The sequence below is a fragment of the Zootoca vivipara genome, chromosome 3 (assembly GCF_963506605.1).
Source record: "Zootoca vivipara chromosome 3, rZooViv1.1, whole genome shotgun sequence".
In the NCBI taxonomy this organism is placed as follows: domain Eukaryota; kingdom Metazoa; phylum Chordata; class Lepidosauria; order Squamata; family Lacertidae; genus Zootoca; species Zootoca vivipara.
In genome coordinates this window covers 67,200,355-67,219,715 of record NC_083278.1, presented here as the reverse complement: position 1 = coordinate 67,219,715, position 19,361 = coordinate 67,200,355, and the positions used below count along the sequence as shown (strand labels likewise).

Genomic DNA, 19,361 nt, shown 5'->3' with positions numbered 1-19,361 from the left:
GGGCCGTCTTAAGGTCATTGGGCGCCCTGGTGCAGGGTTCCCTCGGGCACCCCCCACTCTTAAAAAAAAAAGGAAAACTCTTACCTGGCGTGCCGGGCGGCGGGAGTCTCACGGCGGCCCCCGCACCTCACAGCAGGGCCGTGCTGTGCCGGAGGCCGCCTGCCTGTCCGATGCCGCCGGATTGAGTGGGGGAGGGGGCGCTGCTGCTCCGTGCGGCCTTCCTCCCTTCTCCCAGCGGAGAGGGGTGCTTGGGCAGGCCGGGCCACGACAGGTTCCTTCCCGCCACAGGTTCCTTCCCGCCACAGGGTGCTGTGTTTCATTGGTAGAGGTGCTGCCATGTGGTGTCACCTCTACCAATGAAACGCAGTGCCGGGGTGAGGGATGACCCTGGTGCTGCAGAGTGGAACAGGGTCCTAGTGCCCCTGTTCCGCTCGCTTCCCTCCCTGCTCTCGTGGCGCGGCTGGTGGAGGGAAAAGGGAGGCCGCCGCGAAGCTCCCCCACTTGCTGGGGCGCCCCTCAGCGCCCCCTGATCGCCCAGGCGCCATGGTGCATTGCACCACTAGAGTCAATGGGCGAGCCGGGCCTGAAATTAACCTTTTTTCAAAACAATACATCAGCCAGCGCACAGCCGTCCTTCAAAACTGCTCTGAATCATGCAATGCAGGTCTCCAAACAAGTAATGTGTACTAATGTTCTATTAGTGAAGAGAACATACAAAATGCATTTTATTAGGAGACATTGTTTTGCAAAAATGTCTATATTAGACAAAACTGCATACAGTGTATTTATTAGGAGAAATCTGCACTAAAACACTGATGAATTTTCATGAGGACTTTTGGGGGGGGGATGATTTGCAAAGTGGTGTGGAAATGTGGAGAACTGAACTGAAGACAGAAAAAATGAAAAAACACAGAGAAACTGAAATTGACAGGTTTATCCATCCCTATTTCAGATTTTGCAAAAAATGTGTGTGTGTGTGTGTGTGTGAGAGAGAGAGAGAGAGAGAGAGAGAGAGAGAGAGAGAGAGAGAGAGAGAGAGAGAGAGAGAGAGAGAACAAGCTAAGCATAATGAAAGCAATAGAGATGGTCCTATAAATCTGTTCTTTGCAATCCAAAATATTACGGGAGGGAGAAGTAGAGGAAAAACAAATAGGACAACCAGCCTGTCTATGGGCTTACATAACTGCTCCCTTTTTATTTGGTCAGTGTTGCTATTGTTTCCCAGGAGACGGTTATGCTGCCAACTCTGGCAAAGCTGGAATACATTCTATATATGAACATTCAGAGGCACCAGCGCAGAACCTGGGTTGTTTTACTAGATTATAGGGGGGGGAGGTTAAAGTGTCAATCTCTGAGTAGCATCCTTTTGTCCGCTCAGCTCTGTGGTAAGTTCTGCTGTTTTCTCATTAGCATGACACTGAAACAAGCACAGATTTGTCAGCCATTTGCTGCCATGCAACTCCCATTTGCAACGGTCATCAGGGGTGCCTCACGTCAGCTGAAAGCTCTATTGAAACAGACAAATGCTTGCCATGGTTGGGATTTTCCCATTTGGGGTTTCACAAAAGAAGGAAAACAGATGCTGCTCCTTGAGGGGAGGGAAAAAAGGGGGGGGGATGTAGCAGTTTGGTTCCTTATTTTCTGATTCCCATGAACCTCTTAGCTGCCCTGGCTTCAAAATAAACTTTCTCTGCTGAGTTTAACAACTTATGTTTGCAAGTTTTCCTTATTCATAACACTGACATACAGTGCAAGCCTAGCCACGTCTATGCAGAAGTAAGCCCTGTTGAATTCAATGGGGCTTACTCTCAGGGTAAGTGGGGTTAGGATTGCAGTTTAAAAGTGTGTTGGGAGTTGCAGATTGCAAGCACACTAAACTGATAGCATTGCGCAGGAAACTGAGAGGCAACCAGCCTCATATAACCAACATGTTTAAGTCTAATTAAGACATGAAGGGGTTAATGCCATAGAGTAAACTGTCCTGCCAGGCTTAGCTTACCTTGGGAGGAAATGGGTAATCAAGCCTATTGTTCTCCTTCAGTCTACCTGAGAAGCTGAGTGTGTGAAGAGGTTTTGAGCTAGATGCCCCAGCTAAAACAGCATGTCTCTCACAAGCCACTTTTGAGTTCCTCTACCAATTTAGCAACTTTCACCACTTGGTAACTAAACCAAGTTTTACTGTGCAACCTTAGGAGAGTTTGTACGTAAAACCACTTTTTAATTTACCAAATGTATGGTCGTTTTCTTATGCTGGAGGAAGAGGGAAATGTTTGGAACTACACTGTGTTTGGTGCTTGCTAAAAACTTTTTAGTGTAGGCAAGCCTACCCAGACATGAAATTCAGCATGTATTTTTAAATGCCATTTTAATTTATTTAGTTTTTAATTGCTGGTTTTATTTTATTATTATTCTGCTAAATTTTCATTAAAATTTGTAAATTTTGTAACTTATAACAGCTCAATTCCGGGATTCAGAATGTATTTCTGCACTCAGAACTGATTAATTCTCAATTAATTCTGAAAGTATGTTTTTCACTGACTCCAGTTGGCAGACTGTGGAGTTCTAGTAACAAAGAAAGTAAACCTTGCAAGCCCAAAGTCTGGTTCAACATTGTGTGTGAACTCGGCCACAGGAACAGGAACAGACTATTTGTTATTGCAGAAGATGTTTATGCATAAATAATTCAGCACAAGATATGGGGTGGCCATGTGTACTATTTTACAGGGACAGTTCTCAATGTAAAGGGCTCCCTAGACCAGATCCAGTTATTAGAGTTATTAAACTATAAGAATGGGAAGCAGTAGGCTTGAAGCTGTCCGTCAACAATTAGCAGCTGTACATCAGACTGAGCAGTAAGACAGGTCTGCTATTATGGGACTCACCTATACAGCTCCAATTAAAACATTTTAAGTGTGTTTTAAATGTAATATACAATGTGACACTAGATGGTGATGGTGATCATCTAGACATAGAAATTATCATGCAAAGGTTCTATGCACATCTTTGTCCTCAGTTGGTCCTCTTTGGGGGTAATTAAATTTCCACTTTTTCAGCAAGGCATAACCACTATAATAAGATGGCCCTGAATTAAAGACCTGTCAATGCATTTTATGCATTCAAGACTTCTGGAAACCAGTTTGCAAGGAGTTTGTGAACATTCTACAGTACTAAGCAATTTCATCCTTTCTAAGTGGATCTGATAGCTTTTGCAGGGGCATAATTTTCTGGTATTTTTGTTTGTGGAAATCTTGATGGCAGTGGAAAAATAAGATTAGTGGCATGCCTTCAGTTCACTCTGTTTCATTCATTATATTTTTGAGCTCCCCCACCTCATAACTCAGCAGTGTGGATTCTCTGGCCCCCATGCCAAATTGGGCTAGGACAGGAGTCCTAAGTTAGACCACCAAGAGACTGCTTTCCCTAAGCCACTTCCATTTTATATCCCACCAGGTAATGTAGGTAAAGACACAGTTGCCAAGGAAGAACTGGTCACCTTAAAATGCACTCTCATTGGTTCCTTGGCAAGCAGGGCTCATAAAAAGGTAAAGGGACCCCTGACCATTAGGTCCAGTCGTGACCGACTCTGGGGTTGTGCGCTCATCTTGCGTATTCAGTGCCTATTCAAGTTGGCACCCAATATAAGACCTGCTGGGCTTGATCCCACGTGGAGCCAATCCCTGCTGAAAACAGGACTTGAAGCCAGCAGCTGATTGGTGGTGGCTTCAAGGCCTGCTGGAATTTGACTGCCCTGGAATTTCTGGTTGGGACTTGAGGTCATCCGTGACCGGCTGATCAGTCGTGATACCAAGCGCTGCTTGGATCTTCCTTTGCAATGCAGCTTGAAGTCAAGCTGCACTGCAGAGGTAAAACGAGTCACCTGGTCCATGTTTTAACTGGTCAAGTTTATTTTTTCCCATGTTCGAAGTTACAGATTCTAAATAACTAATAATGTCACACACTAACAGCAATGTGTAACTTATCTGTGAGTTGAGAAGACACAGCTTCAGTGCTGGCAACTAAGCCTGGCGATTGGCTGCCAACTCCCTCCTAACTCCTTCAGTTGTGCGCTGCCCTGTCAGATGGGGAGAGAAAGGTGCTAAAATGTGTGACTAAGAACTGCTCACCTTACCTCACCTCAAGCTTCCTGTTCCATTTTCCCTTGTTGCGTGCCACATCTAGAGCCATCACTTTTTCCACCAGAGGGCCACATTCCATCCCAGGTGAACTCTTAAAGGCCACATGCCAGGGGTAGGCAGGGCCAGAGGCGAAAGTGTGAAGAGCAACAAGTGTAAATTTTACCTTTGTATAGTAGGCTAGTTCCTACACAGACACTCCTCTCTACAGTCCACCCAGACAAGCCAAAGGCACTATCAGAGTTCAAGTACACATGCCAGCCCAGCAGAAACACACAAAAAGTTGTGAAGCAGAGCCAAAGAGAGACATGGCCTGTGGTGAGTTCCAAGGGCCTGATGGAGAGCACTGAAGGGCTCCATTTGACCCCTGGCCTGAGGTTTCTCACCCCTTCTGTAGACACTAGTGACTAGCATCTTCTTTAAGTTTTATCATGATTGTTGTTGTTTAGTCGTTTAGTTGTGTCTGACTCTTCGTGACCCCATGAACCAGAGCACGCCAGGCACTCCTGTCTTCCACTGCCTCCCGCAGTTTGGTCAGACTCATGTTCATAGCTTCGAGAACACTGTCCAACCATCTCGTCCTCTGTCACCCCCTTCTCCTTGTGCCCTCAATCTTTCCCAACATCAGGGTCTTTTCCAGGGAGTCTTCTCTTCTCATGAGGTGGCCAAAGTATTGTAGCCTCAGCTTCAGGATCTGTCCTTCCAGTGAGCACTCGGGGCTGATTTCCTTCAGAATGGATAGGTTTGATCTTCTTGCAGTCCATGGGACTCCCATGATAGTCAATCATTTGCAGGGAACAGGGAAGGTGGAATAATTTAGAGTGGTTTCCATTGCAATGAAAACAGTCTGAAAATGAGTTACGCCAGGCTCTCCATTTATAATGTGATCCTGAGGGGGCTTTGTTTGGCAACCCCACAAAATGCGGTGTCAATCCCTCCTTAGTAAATGTGCTTAAGGACTGCAGCCTTGGTTCCTCTTGGCCTGCCAGGATCTGCTCCCATGAGGCATGAAACCCGTTTTGGCAGCACCTGCTGTTTCACAGAGAGCGTGTGCTCACTCCGCCAGCTGTAATAAACCCCATTGTTCCTTCCAAAGGCAGCTTCCCCACCAGTGACTATTTTTCCTCCTCCACCTGGCGCTGCCTGCCTGCCACCGTTTCTTGTTGTGGGGGTATTGCAGCTGGTCTCCTGGCTTTGTGGAGTTGTGTGGCGTTTTGTGAGGCTGTGTAAGGGCCAAGGCTTAATTTAACTCTCCCTTTTTAATCTACGAAGTCACCTGGGAAGGGTTTAGTCATGTACATCCCTAGGTATCCAAATCTGCGATGCTTACATCCAAAGGAGGGATTGTGGAGGGAAAGCAGCATTCTGGGAAATGCATGTACTTAACCATTTATTCCATTGCTTTTTAAATGGATATTTTATTTTATTTTTTTAATGTCAAATACAATATGTATGGGAGTGTCAGCAAACTCAACAAAAGTATCTGGCGCACAAATGTGTATGACTAATAGATAACTTTCTGCTTTTTGACCCTCCCCCCCCATTTTTCTCCCCACATGCTCTATCCAACTCCATTGTAAAGGCTGAGACCCTGACCTACTTGCCTTGATTTGGAACTTTTTTAAAAGACGTGGTTTTTTAATTTGAGGTCAGATTTGACATCTTAAGAGTCAGGCGCACAGTGAAAGAAAGGTCTCCGAGAAGGATTCTTATGCCTAAAACTGCAGAATGCCCTTTAAAAGGCCTCCAGCCAGCCTACACAACACCACTTCTTTTTCTTCACACATCCCACCTGATTCCTGTCGTAAGGTGGAACGTTTACCTGTGAGCCATTTCATCTGTTCCATTGCCTTTTCGTCTGTGACAATACTGGGGTTTTTTATTCAAGAAGGAAAAAACAAAACACCCAAACACACACCCAGACTGCAGCTGCCCTAAAAGGAAAGAGGAAGCCAAGGGGACTGGCGAGCATCTGCCAGGGAGCACTGACTTCTGCCTTTGAGCCGTGATGCTCCTTCCTGTGCCTCTTACGTTTGTGACTTTCCACCTGCCCCCCTTTCCACCACAACTCATTTTGCATGCAGCACACGTGGTACGGAAGGGCTCTCTGTGTGTGTCTCCGCATCTCTCTCTGGCAAATTAGTCTGAGGAGGAGGAGAGCGTCATGCTGCTTCCCTTTCTGTCTGCAGTTCACTCGAGTTGAAAGAACTCTGTCCGGATACCATTCTCTGGTGAGCCTAGAAGATGAATGCCTGTTAAAAGTTCACTGTAAGTAGCTTGCTGGGATTTTTGTTAAGAGAAATGTATAGGAAAAGGCACCCACTGCCCAACTTAACTGTACTGTACCTCTTAACTGTACAGCTGATGGGGGCTTTTTGATGTTTACCATTGCACATGGAACTTAACACCAACATCAAGCAGGTTAGGGGGTGTTCATACATTGACAGATGTAATCCATCTGGTTACAACTGTCTGCATTCCCTCAGTTTACCGCCATAGATTATCTTTTCACATTGCTACATATTTTACAGCATAGTGCTTGAATGGAGTGGATTGAAGAGTTGATGTTTTCACTGGTGTAATGATGCTTTTATGGCAGGTTGTCGAGAGAATCTTTGTATGTGGGAGCATCTTTTAGTTCACATCTGATGCTTGAGACTAATCAGAGCCTTTTCAGAGGATTGAAGGCAGTTTGAGAGAGAGCTTACCACTTGTGATGTGCACACTCAGTCTACTTTTCGCTTGGGTAAAATAGACTTTGCAGATTTTGTACTGTTTCAAACACTCTCAGAAACCAGAGGTGACAGGGAGAGAAAACTAATGTGTGTGCATGTCACAGGAAGAGAAGCCTCTCTCTCAAATCACTTTCAGCTCACTGTTGTTGTTTGTATTGAGCTTGAGTTTTCAGAAGGGAGAAATAAAATATTGTTAATATTTGCCTCCTCATTCTAAACAGGCAAACGAAAGGACTCAAAGGAGCAAACATTGTTAAAGCTTCCTTAACCAAAATCCTGATGAAGGTGCTAAGCAGCTGCAATACAGTGAGTCTTTATTGCCCCTTCAACTAATCTACTCTCCGGAGACTATAGTATGTTATTATGCATAACTGAATGGGATTTTCACGATATCCTGCCTTTGTTTTGATTTTCAGCCCAAAACCATAAATGCGAGTGATATGGAGACTTTGGTTGCATGCCAGTCAGAGGTAAACACCAGCTTCAAATTCTTTGCTGAGTCTTTACGTTACAGGCTACAATCCTAAGCATGCTTCCTAGGAAGTATGCCCCATTGAACTCAGTGGGACTTACTTCTGAGCAAAGCTGCTCAGGATTCTACTACACAGCTCTGCCTCTCTGAAATCACAGTCAGTCAAGGTTTTGCAATGCTTAATTGAATTCGGAATGGAAGCACTGCTATTGTTGCTATTGCCATTATTGTTGTCTTTTTAAATACCCAGCGTTCCACATGTACCTTCATGTTAGCTTGTGCCTTCATGCTTATTGCATAAAAATCGTGTTTGTCAAAATTCAGTCATGAGCCTTGAGTTACAGTCCGCAGTCTGGAAAATTTGCAAGCAGATCTACGTGGTCTGTTCTAGAGTGAATTGGGGTGACATGCTTAACTAATAGTGGGTGTACAGCCCACTGAAATGAAAAAATAGCTCTTTTCAGACGCTTTGGCCTGCTCGCTCAATTACAGATGTGTGAAGGGAGGAGCAGGGGCCGCATTCACACACTGGGTGGGAGGTCTGAGGCAAGGTGCCCGCTGTACGATTGTGGGCTTACAATACGAATTAGAACTCTGATCACTGCTAAGCCAAGTTCACAGTGCTTGTTTTTATATATACAGCCTGATATGTCTAGGGACCAAGATATTTGATGAAATGCCTTATCTCATATCTACAATACATTGCCTGGGCATGAAGGTCAAGTGGGAATGCCTTCCGGTTCCTGATAGTGCCACGTCTGCCACAAATCTGGCATGTGGTTACTTGACGAAAGGCATTCTCCACACACTCTGGAAACCCCTTTCGCTCTCAGATAAGATCAGTGGCGGCACTTCACACAGTTTTAAAAAAATAATAATAATTCACCCAGGCTTGATTATTTTTTTTGCCTTTGCTTGATTTTTGTTTCCATGGCTTTTTGCACTTTGTCATGACAATTTGTTCTTGTTCTATGGGCTGATGATGCTTTTACAGATGGCTTATTTAATGGCTTGGGTTGGTGCTTTTTTTAATGCAAGTATATTGTAAACAAGTTTGAGTCTGTTGCTTGATTCTGTTGCACATATTTTGAGGGGGGCACACCAGCTGCTAAGTTTTGAAAATAGAATAAATACATTTGTACAGCAGGCTCCCTGCTTCAAACCTGGTCCCTGCAATGTCTGAATGGAAAGGGACAGGACCAGAAAAGACCAGGCAGCAGCCACCAGGGCCCTGTTCTCCCATTCCCTCTCCCCATGTAGTTGTAATTGTAGGAGGAAAAACACCTGAAAAGGACAAAATAAAAAAAATTCCTTCAGTAGCACCTATTTTGTTTCGACTCAGACCAACACGGCTACCTACCTGTAACCTGAAAAGGACATGAGACTTTGCTAAAGTAAAGACGTTTTGAATGGAGCTGTAAAGCTGAAGCCTGTATGACCATAATACCGGAGCCTAAACGCATTTCACTTTAAAGCCCCATCCATTTCAATGAGACACAGTCAGTCCTATGATGTGCAGTTAGAGCCTTACTTGGCTCTATGGCTAGGATCCAAAGGCCTGCTTAGGTTCACAGAAGAAGCTTGCACTACTCCCTCTGGCATTGTTGACTTTTTCTGTGAGCCAATAACCCCCATGCCAAATTGCAAGCTGCTTTTGAAACTCAGTTACAAAAGCTGAGGAGGGGTGATAGGGGAGAAAGGTATCTGAGAAAGCAACTTGTGCCCAACTCATCCATTATTGTTTTCTATAAAAATTGATAAGAAGAGCTACGCCAGGGAACCTGGCATGCTGGGATTACACATGTAACCTCCAGCCCTACTGTTGCCACTACTGACTGTTTGCTTATCCCCTGCTAAGTGCCAGGCAGAAGTTGTGAGACAACTTGAAGGAAGTTTGCTTTCCATTTGGCGGAAAAGACATTGCACAGACATATTATGGCAGTGAGCTGCGTGGATATGCTAGCTAAAAAAAAAACCATTTAAGTGACTTTCTTTCTTACTGATTGTTGTTTATTCCAGGCTGACATCAAGAAATGCCACTTGTTCATGCCATGTGACGCTGACGATGGACTGTGTCATCTGACTGGTGCGTTATAACAAGGAAATGATGCCCTTTGATAAACATGAAAATGAGTAATTCTGCCATGCTCCTTAATTTTACTATACAAGTGCAATCAAGTGCTGAAACATTTACTTTGCTCCACTGTGCAATAGCAGCAGATAGTAGGAGCTGTTTTCTTCCTGCTGGGGCCATTCTGTGCAATGGGACAGCAGCAGCCTGGCACAGGCCCCCCATGATTAAGACTGGGATTACAATCAGCATCAACTTTCTAAATTGCCCCCTAGTGGCAGCCCTGCATAGAACTGAGGTTTCTAATAGTACCGGTAGGCAACGAGTTTTGCCGGAGGGCCATTATAAAGCTAAAGCAAAGGGGCTACAGACACTAAGTCTTCCACCTGAGTTATGCTGCATCTGCACTGTACATTTAAAGCACTGTTAAGGGTACTGAGAGTTGCTAGGAGGCCTCTCTTCCCCTCACAGAGCTCTATGAGCTTGTGTCCTCTTTCTCCTTGTCTCTTCGTTTTAGGCTGCACATCATATACTCACTTAGCTGGGAGTCAGGCCCATTGAATCTAATGGGGCTAACATCTGAACAGGCACACATAGGATTGCACCATTAAATCGCCTATACTTCATGGCTTCTCTTTATTCCATGGGCGTTTTACGTCTCTTTATACAATTTAGCAGTAATATGCCATTCATCCGTGTATCTAATGTTACTCATTTTTCTTGTTCCCTTTTCTTCTTTCCAACAGACAGTAATAAGAAGAGAAAAAAAGTAATATCTTGGCCATTTATGCTGAGACGAACCACCACTGGATCAGAGACTCTGGGGAATCTGGAATCTGACTTGAAGCCTCCTCTGTTTGATCAGCCATTGTCAATTGTCTGTAGTGAAGATGATATGCTGCCCAAGCCAATACAGGTAAGCAAAGCGTATACACATTCCAGGTAAACCGTTGTGTTACAATGACTGTGTTGGTTTCTCTGCGGCTGTTTCTAATGAAATGACAAGCAGCTTTTCTTTTGTTCTTGTTCTTTTGCCTACATAGGATATCCTTACAATGCTCTTCTTGGAAGGGCCTTTAACGGAAGGAATATTCCGGAAAGCTGCCAACGAAAAGGCACGCAAGGAGCTGAAAGAAGAGTTAAACTTTGGAGGGAAAGTTGTTTTCGAAGATAAATCTGTTCATCTGCTAGCAGTAGTTTTGAAGGTATATTCGCTTGGTTTCTTGCTCTAATCATACCTGCCAAGTTGCTGTCAGAGAAATAAGGGACCGGGCCGGAAATAGCAGACCGGACGTAGCGCTGCCGCCATTTTGGAACTGGGCGGAGCATGCTCAGAAGTGACTTTTGATGCTGCTTTGCCCAGTTCCAAAATGGCTGCCGCGCCAGAAGTCGCACTGCAGCCATTTCGGAACTGGGCAGAGCAGCATCAAAAGTCGCTTCTGAGGATGCTCCGCCCAGTTCCAAAATGGCCACCGCGCCAGAATAAACCAGGGAAAAACTTAAAAAATCCATTTTTTCAGCTAACAACAGCTGGAAAAACGGGGATTTCCCGGGGAAAACGGGAGACTTGGCAGCTGTGACTCTAATTCAGGCATAGGCAACCTTGGCTCTCCAGATGTTTTGGAACTGCAACTCCCATGATCCCTCACCACTGGCCCTGTTAGCTAGGGATCATGGGAGTTGTAATTCCAAAAAATCTGGAGAGCCAAGGTTGCCTATGCCTGCTCTAACAATTCGTTTCATTACCCCAATCTTGGAAAAGGCACCAATGCTTACTGTTACACTTTAGCAAAACATGTTCCCTCCATGTTAAAATGAGGCTCATTATCTTGCAGGATTTCCTTCGAAACATTCCCCATAAACTGCTGCTCTCTGAGCTTTATGATGAGTGGATGATGGCGCTGGAGAAGATGACTCACCACAAAAGAACTGAAGCAATGAAAGAGTAAGCTGATACTCCTTCAGAAAGTTTATTATTGCTGTGCCTTGCAGTGCAGTACGATCCTGATCCTAAACATATTTCCTTGTCAGAAGGTTGATTCAGGTGGCGATTCCTTCCAAGTGTGTATGCTTACGATTACAGCCTTACAGCTTTTATCCCAGCTCCTATTTATTCTGGTAATGGTTTAAGGAATCGAATCATTTAGGTGGCTTTTATGGTCCCATGGTCCCTCATGATTCTTACTGAAAGTACACCTGAACATGCTTATTTGTGAAACTGATCGATATCAATGGTAATCATGCTTAGGGTTGCAGTCTAAGAGTAATTCTAAGTGCGTTGGCTCAGGAATAAGTCTCTCTGAATTTGGGCTTGTTCTCTAATAAGTATGGGTCAGATTGCATCCTAAGGCTTGCAATCATATAAACTTAGTGGCCACTTACAGTGGAACCTCGGTTTATGAACACCTCAGTTTATGAATTTTCGGTTTACGAACACCGCAGACCCATCTGGAACAGATTAATTCACTTTCCATTACTTTCAATGGGAAAGTTCGCTTCAGTTTATGAACGCTTCAGTTTATGAACAGACTTCCGGAACCAATTACACCCATGCTTCGGGTTAAGTACGCTTCAGGTTGAGTACTCCGCGGACCATCTGGAACAGATTAATCCATTTTCCATTACTTTCAATGGGAAAGTTCGCTTCAGTTTATGAACGCTTCAGTTTATGAACAGACTTCAGGAACCAATTGTGTTCATAAACCGAGGTACCACTGTACTTAAGAATAAACCTATATATGGTGAAACTGCATTTTGTGCAGTCACCCAGAAGGGAAGGTTTGAGAGTTTTCTCTTTCAAACTATGACCTTGCTTTCAATAATTTTTCTTCTCTAGTTCAAAAGGGTGTGAAAGTAGTCCCACTGCCAAGGCAATTGGTATGTCAAGGCAGAAAATGTTGTCTCAGTTGCTTAGGCCAGTGGTTTTTCAACCAGTGTGTCGTGGCACCCTGGGGAGTCTTGAATGATGGCCAGGGGTGCTCCAGGCAACTCTGGCCTCTCTCCCTCTTTCCTTTCCTCCCTCCTCTGATGCCATCTCCTGTCTCTGCCTCCCAAAGGCTTGCACAGCTGTTTGTTGCAGCTTCTGGGGCTGACCAAGGGGTGCTTCCCAGGCCCCTGTGGGGCAGTGTGAGGAAGTGCCTCTCTTTGGGGCAGGGGGGGGGGGCAGCTCAGAGACCAGAGGCGGCAGCTGTGGTTGCCCAGAGGACTCCCTGGGAGACGGGAGAGGAAGCTGAGGGAACACTCCACAAGGGAGGGTATTTGAAAAGGGTGAGAGGCTGCCAGCTCTGCAGGCAAAGAGTGACATAATTGGACCCTTGAGCCCCACAGGAGTGCTGCAGAAAAAATGTAGTTGATCAAGGGAGCCGTGGACTCAAAAAGTTTGAAAACCTCTGGCCTAGGCAATGGGGTTGTATTTACTCTTCCCTACAATTCAGAATGAGGACTTGGTTTGCCTCATGAAGTTACCAGCCAAATCTGAATGGCTACATTGCATCATGAAGGTATCATCCTGTCACAGTGATGACATCACCAGATCTGAACGATAATGCGAAACATGTCATCTCTATGTGATCCCTATGATCTCAATGTGATCCCTGATTGGCAAGGATGAAGCAGTGAAGAAGCCCTTCACTGACTGCGGCTTGGTGCAGAGCAGAGGCGAAATAATGAAATGTACAGGATTTTTCATAAACGTTTTTGCACACTTTGAAATAGCAACTATTGCAGCAAAAACAAAGCTCACACAAATTGGGAACATCATAAATTGTAGTCCTAAGTGTATTTACTTTCAAGCAAGCTACACTGAATTCAGTAGGATTTACTGCTGAGTAAGCATGATTGGGATCCGGTCGTAACAAGTACTGAAAGCTTACAATCCATTTACCATTTTACTAAAATCAACAGTGAGTGAGTAATGGTATGCCACAAACAAATACATTCAAATACTGAGAACTTTTAAGCTACATTGAAGTCAGTTGGAGTAAAATGTGTTTAACCCTGGATGAACCGTGACCACATTTTCAGTCACCTTTTCAATCCTGTAGGGAGAATAGCCAGCCCTCTGTGATAGCTAAGAACTGACTTACATAGAATAAATGTCAATTTGTATTTATTATTTATTTGTTTGTTTGAAAATGTACATACCATGCTTCTTATTGTTACAAATATCAAATCAGATGCTTTTTTAACTCCATAGTTTTACATCGGAATTACACTGTTTGGGGCCTGGTCAGGAGTTTGTGGTTAGCCAGTTTCGACCATGCAAAGCTGCTGTCTGGGGACTTTTGAATGGGAATTTTGAGAGACCACTTTAAGTGAACATTTCCACATTTGAGCGGAAGTATCACTCATACTGGTGAATCTTATGGTTTAAAAAAAAGCAGAAGTTTCTGAGGATGACTTTTTCCTCTCATTTGTTCCTTTCTTTAGGGTTGCAAGCAAACTCCCGAGACCCAACCTTCTTTTGCTCAAGCATTTGCTCTGCGTGCTTCACCACATTAGCAAAAGCTCAGAGGTCAACAAAATGGATTCCAGCAACCTTGCCATCTGTGTTGGGCCAAACATGCTGACTCCAGTTCGGGACCAAAGCCTACCACTTGAAGCCCAGAAAAAGCTAACAGATAAGGTTGGCTTACTTTTGCTTCCTGTTCCCGTCATGTTTACTTTTCATCTTTTTGCTATTCATTTTCCAAAGTAAAGGCCATTGCTATGACACACATTGAAACATAGGAAGCTGACTTATGGCAAATCGGACCAGTAGTCCAGCTATTTCCCCATTGTCTACCCTGACTTCATGCAGCGCATAGTTAAACTATGGAACTCACTCCTGCAGAGTAATAATAATTATTTTATTATTATGCCCACCTGACTCCAGGCATCTCCAGCAGGCTTCACTGGTGATGGGCAAAGGCCCTGAGCCAAAACAGGTGGGGAGAGCAAGGCAGGTTGGCCTGCATTTCCTTTCCATCCCATCTGCAGGACTATTCCATAGGTGTCCTGCGAATTTCCCTTCCAGAATTCTTAAATGTGAAGAACTATACAAATAGCTGTTGATTGAGACAAATGCCTGATTAACAAATATCCTTCTTTGATTTGCACAGGTGAAGACACTGGTGGAATTTCTCATTGATAACTGCTTTGATATATTTGGGGAAGAAATCTCTTCACTGTTCAGCATCTCTCCTGAAGATTCCCTGGACAGGCCAGGTACTAATAATATTCTATATTCACATCCGGCCTCTTTAACGATTCGGCTAATCACGATTCAGAGAAATGTTTTCTCTTGAATGTGCCAGGATTTCGTTGAAAGTGCTACACCGAAAGCTTGATATAATTGTTCATTGTTGGTTTCTTCAGACATGTTCTAAACTGCTAAGGAAGTGGTTAGTGATAACCAACAAACCACAATGCTGGATCCTTTCCAACTGTTAAGCAGATGTCTCTCAAAAGGAACATAGGAAGCTGCCTTTTGCTTAGTCAAACCAGTGGTCCATCGAGCTCGGTGACAGTGGTTCTTCAGGGTTTCCGTCAGGGGTCTCTTCCAGACCTACCTGGGGATTGAGTCTGGGGCCCCTTCTGCATGCAAACCAAATGCTCTCCCACTGAGCTCAGGTCCTTCCTCTCCAAGGCTCATATGGGAGTCTAATCCTATTAACCTACCACTAAAGTTGCTCTCCTACAGGAGTAGGCAGAAAGGTCTCATTAAGCCCTGTGAAGCTTCAACTGGAGGTACAGCCTTGAGTGGTGCTTTGCAGGATCAATAGACATATGGGAGAACCCTGGGTAAATGTGGAATGTCAATGTTTTTGGTTCTCATTTCCTTTTTATGCAGTTTGAGAAGGGTCAAAACGAGGGCATCTGCTTCACATGCAGAAGATCCCAGGCTCAGTTCCCAGTATCTCCAGGTGGAACTGGTGGTGTTCCCTGTCTAAAACCCTGGCAAGAGCATTCTGGCTCTATATGGGCCAGCTTACTGTGTCCCTATGGCATCTCAGGATGCCTGTATGCTGGCCTAATAGCAGGCAGTTGTGTTTTACCTCAGAAACGTCGATAGAATTTCTCTAGCATTTAGAATGTGAGAAACCAGGAATAAGCACCTCCCATTTTTGAAGATTAAAAAAATATTACTGCATATGTTTATATAGTATTTTTAATCATCGGAGATATTGGGCAGAGCGTGGAGGGGAGAGAAACCATGTGCATTTGGGTAAAAACATTAAAAATAAAAGTCAGTAGTTCCCTAGGTTGGTAAGATTGCACACTACAATATTTGGTAAATTCAAAAATATTGTTCTAAATACTGTGGAATGTGGGCATTTGTCCATGACGCTTTCAGAAGTAGAAAAAATTCAGGGGTACCCTGCCCTCCAAGTGTTGTTTGTCTCTCACTACCATCAGACCCAACCAACATAGCCAGTAGTCGGGGATGATGAGAGTTGTAGTCCATCAACATCTGGAAGGTACCACGTTGGCTACCCTTAAATTATATGCTTTCATATTGCAGAACCAGATTTTTGTCTTTCTACTGTGTCTGGAAGGTTTTAGCTCCCACCCCTCCATTGCTATTTATATGCAATATATACATTTTTGTTACTGCTAATGGTAATTGGCTAATTTATAAAGCCTGGACCGGCCCCAGTTTGCTCACATTTTCTTCCTCTCCTCCAGATATGTTGTCTGCTAGACGTCAACATGATTCTGCCTACGACAGCACAGATTTTGAGGAAGAATGCAATTCCAGTGAGCTCCAGGCCAACGATCTACCACAAGCCAGGGGGACAGAAAACAGGTGCAACAGTACAGAGCTGTACTCTCGAGAGCCAGTAGCCCAGACTCCATCTGTCTCTTCTCCTGTGACCCGGTTTAAAAAATCCATAAGCAACCTGGACAGAAGGTTCTCTGAGCCAGACATGCTCTCTTCTAAGGGCTGCCAGGGAAGCTGTATGAGAAGCCAGAAGCTAGCCAGAAGTGAGGAGAGTGTCATTCGGCAGGAGGAACTGCGTTTGAAGTGCCAAGGCCTGAGAGAGGAAATGGCAGGAGAATGTCGTCTTGCAGGCCTCTATAGGAACAAGAAGCCATCCAATCTGACAATAAAAGCTAGTCTGCTGTCGGAATTGTCAAACAATTCATTGCCCAGAACATCCTCTGGTAGTTCGCTAGACAGTGCTTCTCCAGTCTCTGACTGTTCGGTCTTCACCAGCTCACCACTGACGTCGCCTTCCATCTCCAAGAAAAACGCCTTAACCCGGCCGCAGTCCTTTTCCACCAAGGCTTCCAGCGGAAGTGACACCACCTCCTTCAGAGAGCTCAAGAGGCATTCCATGTCGTTTTCTGTGGCAAGCCACAAGAAGGTGCTAGCGAAAACCCAAAGCTGTGGCATGGGTGGCTTTCAGAGGGACAGTTTCAAGAAGGACTCCAAGAAAGAGAGACATCTTTCCTGCCGCATAGTCCACGCAACTTGTGCTGATGACCACAGCCCAGCACCTTCGCGGGGTCAACTGAGGTCTCGTTTCATGTCAGCAGATGAAGTGTTTCAGCTTGTGGACCAGAGGAATCCTGGGAATCCTCCGTCTTATGAGGAGGCTACCAGAAACTGCTCAGCTGCTAGGCTTCCCTCATACAGTAGCTTAACGGTTCGAAATATGAGATCCACTGTGCTGCCTCCAGACTTTGAGCCTCACCATCTGAGATTCAATAAAGAGGTTACAAGCAAAGTATACAAGGACTTTTTTAACGACAGGCACTCTGTGACCAGTGATCCTAAGGACAAGGCACCAGCCACTGACTTTGTTATTGGAATACATTCCCGAGCTAATTTGCCCCTAACCCCTCAAGTCTATCGCCTCAGGACCATGTCTGGGTCTTATCAAAAGAACAAACAAGAATACCTGACACAGCCATGCAGCCAGCCAGCCTTTGGCCACATACAGTGCGCTAAGGAATCCTATGTTTAACTAATCTGTCCCCTTTCAACACAATGTCTGCTGTACACGTGGCACGAAAGCAAGTCTTTCAACTGCATCTAATATAAGCTCACCTATGTCTACCTTTCCTTGAAAAGGTAGTCTTCTCAGTGTCCTATGGAATACGCACTGTTCTTCCTGAAATGTGTAGCTCTTGTACATAATGGATATATCTCTTTGTTGTTTATGTCTGTGGGTTTTAAAGCTATACAAGAGGACTGGTGGTTTTATTCATCTTGTTCCTTATACATTGTGTGATGTGTCCTTTCCCCCTTAAATATAGCCAGGAGCCCAGACTGCTGTAGGAAATGCTCTAGACCATCTTAACAATGAGCCAAAGTGAAACTGTTCCTTACAATCTACATGGTTGAGCTGCTTTGTCTAGGTTTGCATTACTCAAGTGTCCTAGTGTCTACCACTTCCCCTTTATATGCTATTTCTAACTGAAATAAACCTCCGTCTTATGAAATGGTCCCCAGCCAAAAATAAAAAATAAAAATGCAGGATCTGCTTTCTGTTTCTTTAGGTTATCACTAAAAATCCAAGCAGAGCAGATACCCTCATCTGCAACATCTTTTCTGCTAGTTCAATGGATCTAAAGATTTGCCCTTCTGAATAAATGTTCATTTAGGTCACTATTCTGTCCCTTTAATGTAGCCTGTCAGATGCTTGAGAATAACGGAAATTTGATCATCAGAGATATGCTACCTTTGAACTTCATTATCGCTCTTAGCTAAGAACCCATTACAACCGGGTGCTGTACGGAAAATTATTTTTTTTAAAAAAAAAACTAAAAGACACCAACCCCAAAGTTTCCAATTTTAAATGCTGTCTCCTCCCAATTTCATTACCCCACCTCAAATTCTAACAAGGACTCTCCTCCCTTCCAGAGGGGAGGGATTGCGTGTGGGGCCCGCCTCCTGCGTCTTCAGGGGGTGTGGTTGACCCCCTGCACCAGCCCCTCCCTGCCGCCACGTCATACCCCTCTGCCAGCCAATAGGGCTCACGGTGGGGCAGAGTCCAGCTCCGTTTAAATGGCATTCCTGCCCTCATCAGATCAAGACCTCGTCAGACCTTTGGCTGTGGACCACATGGCTGCCTCCATTTCAATTTTTTGCGCTTGCTGCTCCTGTTTCCTCTGCGCTTTTCAAGATCCCGCTTTTCAAAACCTAGCAGAGAATAATTCAGTAGTGTTCAACTAGGTTTTACTCATAGTAGACTGATTGTAGTTAATGAACCTAACTTAGTCATGTTCATTAATTTTAATGGGTGTACTCTGAATAAAACTTAGTTGAATATTACATTCAGTCTCCTTTTTGAAGAATCCTGAACTCCCATAGACAACTTGCATACACATTCAACTGGTGATTAGAGTGCCAGCTATTGGCACTGCTATTGGTTACAGCTTTTGGCAATGGCCTCAATCCACTCCATGCATGTATAGTACAACTAGATGGTGATACGCATTGTCCCAATCAAAGGATGCAAGATTAAGCCAATTTACCGAGATCTGGATAATCCTTCTGGTGTTGATGTACACCTGCATCTTCTTTGATTCCCTGTCTAAGCCAGTTCTGAAGGTACAGTGGATTGCAGGAATTATTTCATGGAGGTAAAGGCTAGCAGTGGCTGCCAGCTATACTGGCTATCCTCTGTCTCCATGGTCAGAGGCAAGTAGGCTTCTGAATACCTGTTGCTAGAAATTGCAGGAGGGGAGAGTGCTCTTGGGCCCTACTTGTGGACTTGCCATAGGCATCTAGTTAGCCCCTATGATAACAGGATGCTGGACTACATGGGCCATTGGCCTGAATCAACAGGCTTTTATTATGTACTTCTGACACAGTGGAATTGTACAAAATGGGAGTTTGAGACATGTTGAGAGTGCTCTTCTGAACTTGCAAGATTACTTTTAAAAACACATTGTTCTTGCTATATCAATAGCAGCAGTCTTTTTTATTCATGGCTCACAGTAACCTAGTAAAGTGAACA

General features: G+C 44.5%; 1 protein-coding gene across 4 annotated transcripts; it reads left to right on the top strand.

The window, feature by feature from the left end:
* The first annotated feature begins 1,292 nt into the window (after positions 1 to 1,292).
* On the top strand, positions 1,293 to 17,590 carry TAGAP (T cell activation RhoGTPase activating protein). Of its 4 annotated transcripts, XM_035108628.2 has the most exons (11): positions 1,293 to 1,385; positions 6,323 to 6,401; positions 7,090 to 7,174; positions 7,285 to 7,338; positions 9,360 to 9,426; positions 10,158 to 10,327; positions 10,455 to 10,616; positions 11,247 to 11,356; positions 13,840 to 14,035; positions 14,511 to 14,616; positions 16,078 to 17,590. In XM_035108628.2, the coding sequence occupies exons 2-11, from the start codon at positions 6,382 to 6,384 to the stop codon at positions 17,361 to 17,363; spliced, it is 2,256 nt and encodes a 751-aa protein (XP_034964519.2). In that variant the 5' UTR covers positions 1,293 to 1,385; positions 6,323 to 6,381; the 3' UTR covers positions 17,364 to 17,590. The 4 variants fall into 4 exon arrangements, with proteins under 4 accessions (XP_034964519.2, XP_060128776.1, XP_034964520.2 ...); XM_035108629.2 differs by lacking the exon at positions 1,293 to 1,385 and having other exon boundaries at positions 5,985 to 6,364; XM_035108627.2 differs by lacking the exon at positions 1,293 to 1,385 and having other exon boundaries at positions 5,985 to 6,401.
* The last annotated feature ends 1,771 nt before the right edge of the window (positions 17,591 to 19,361 follow it).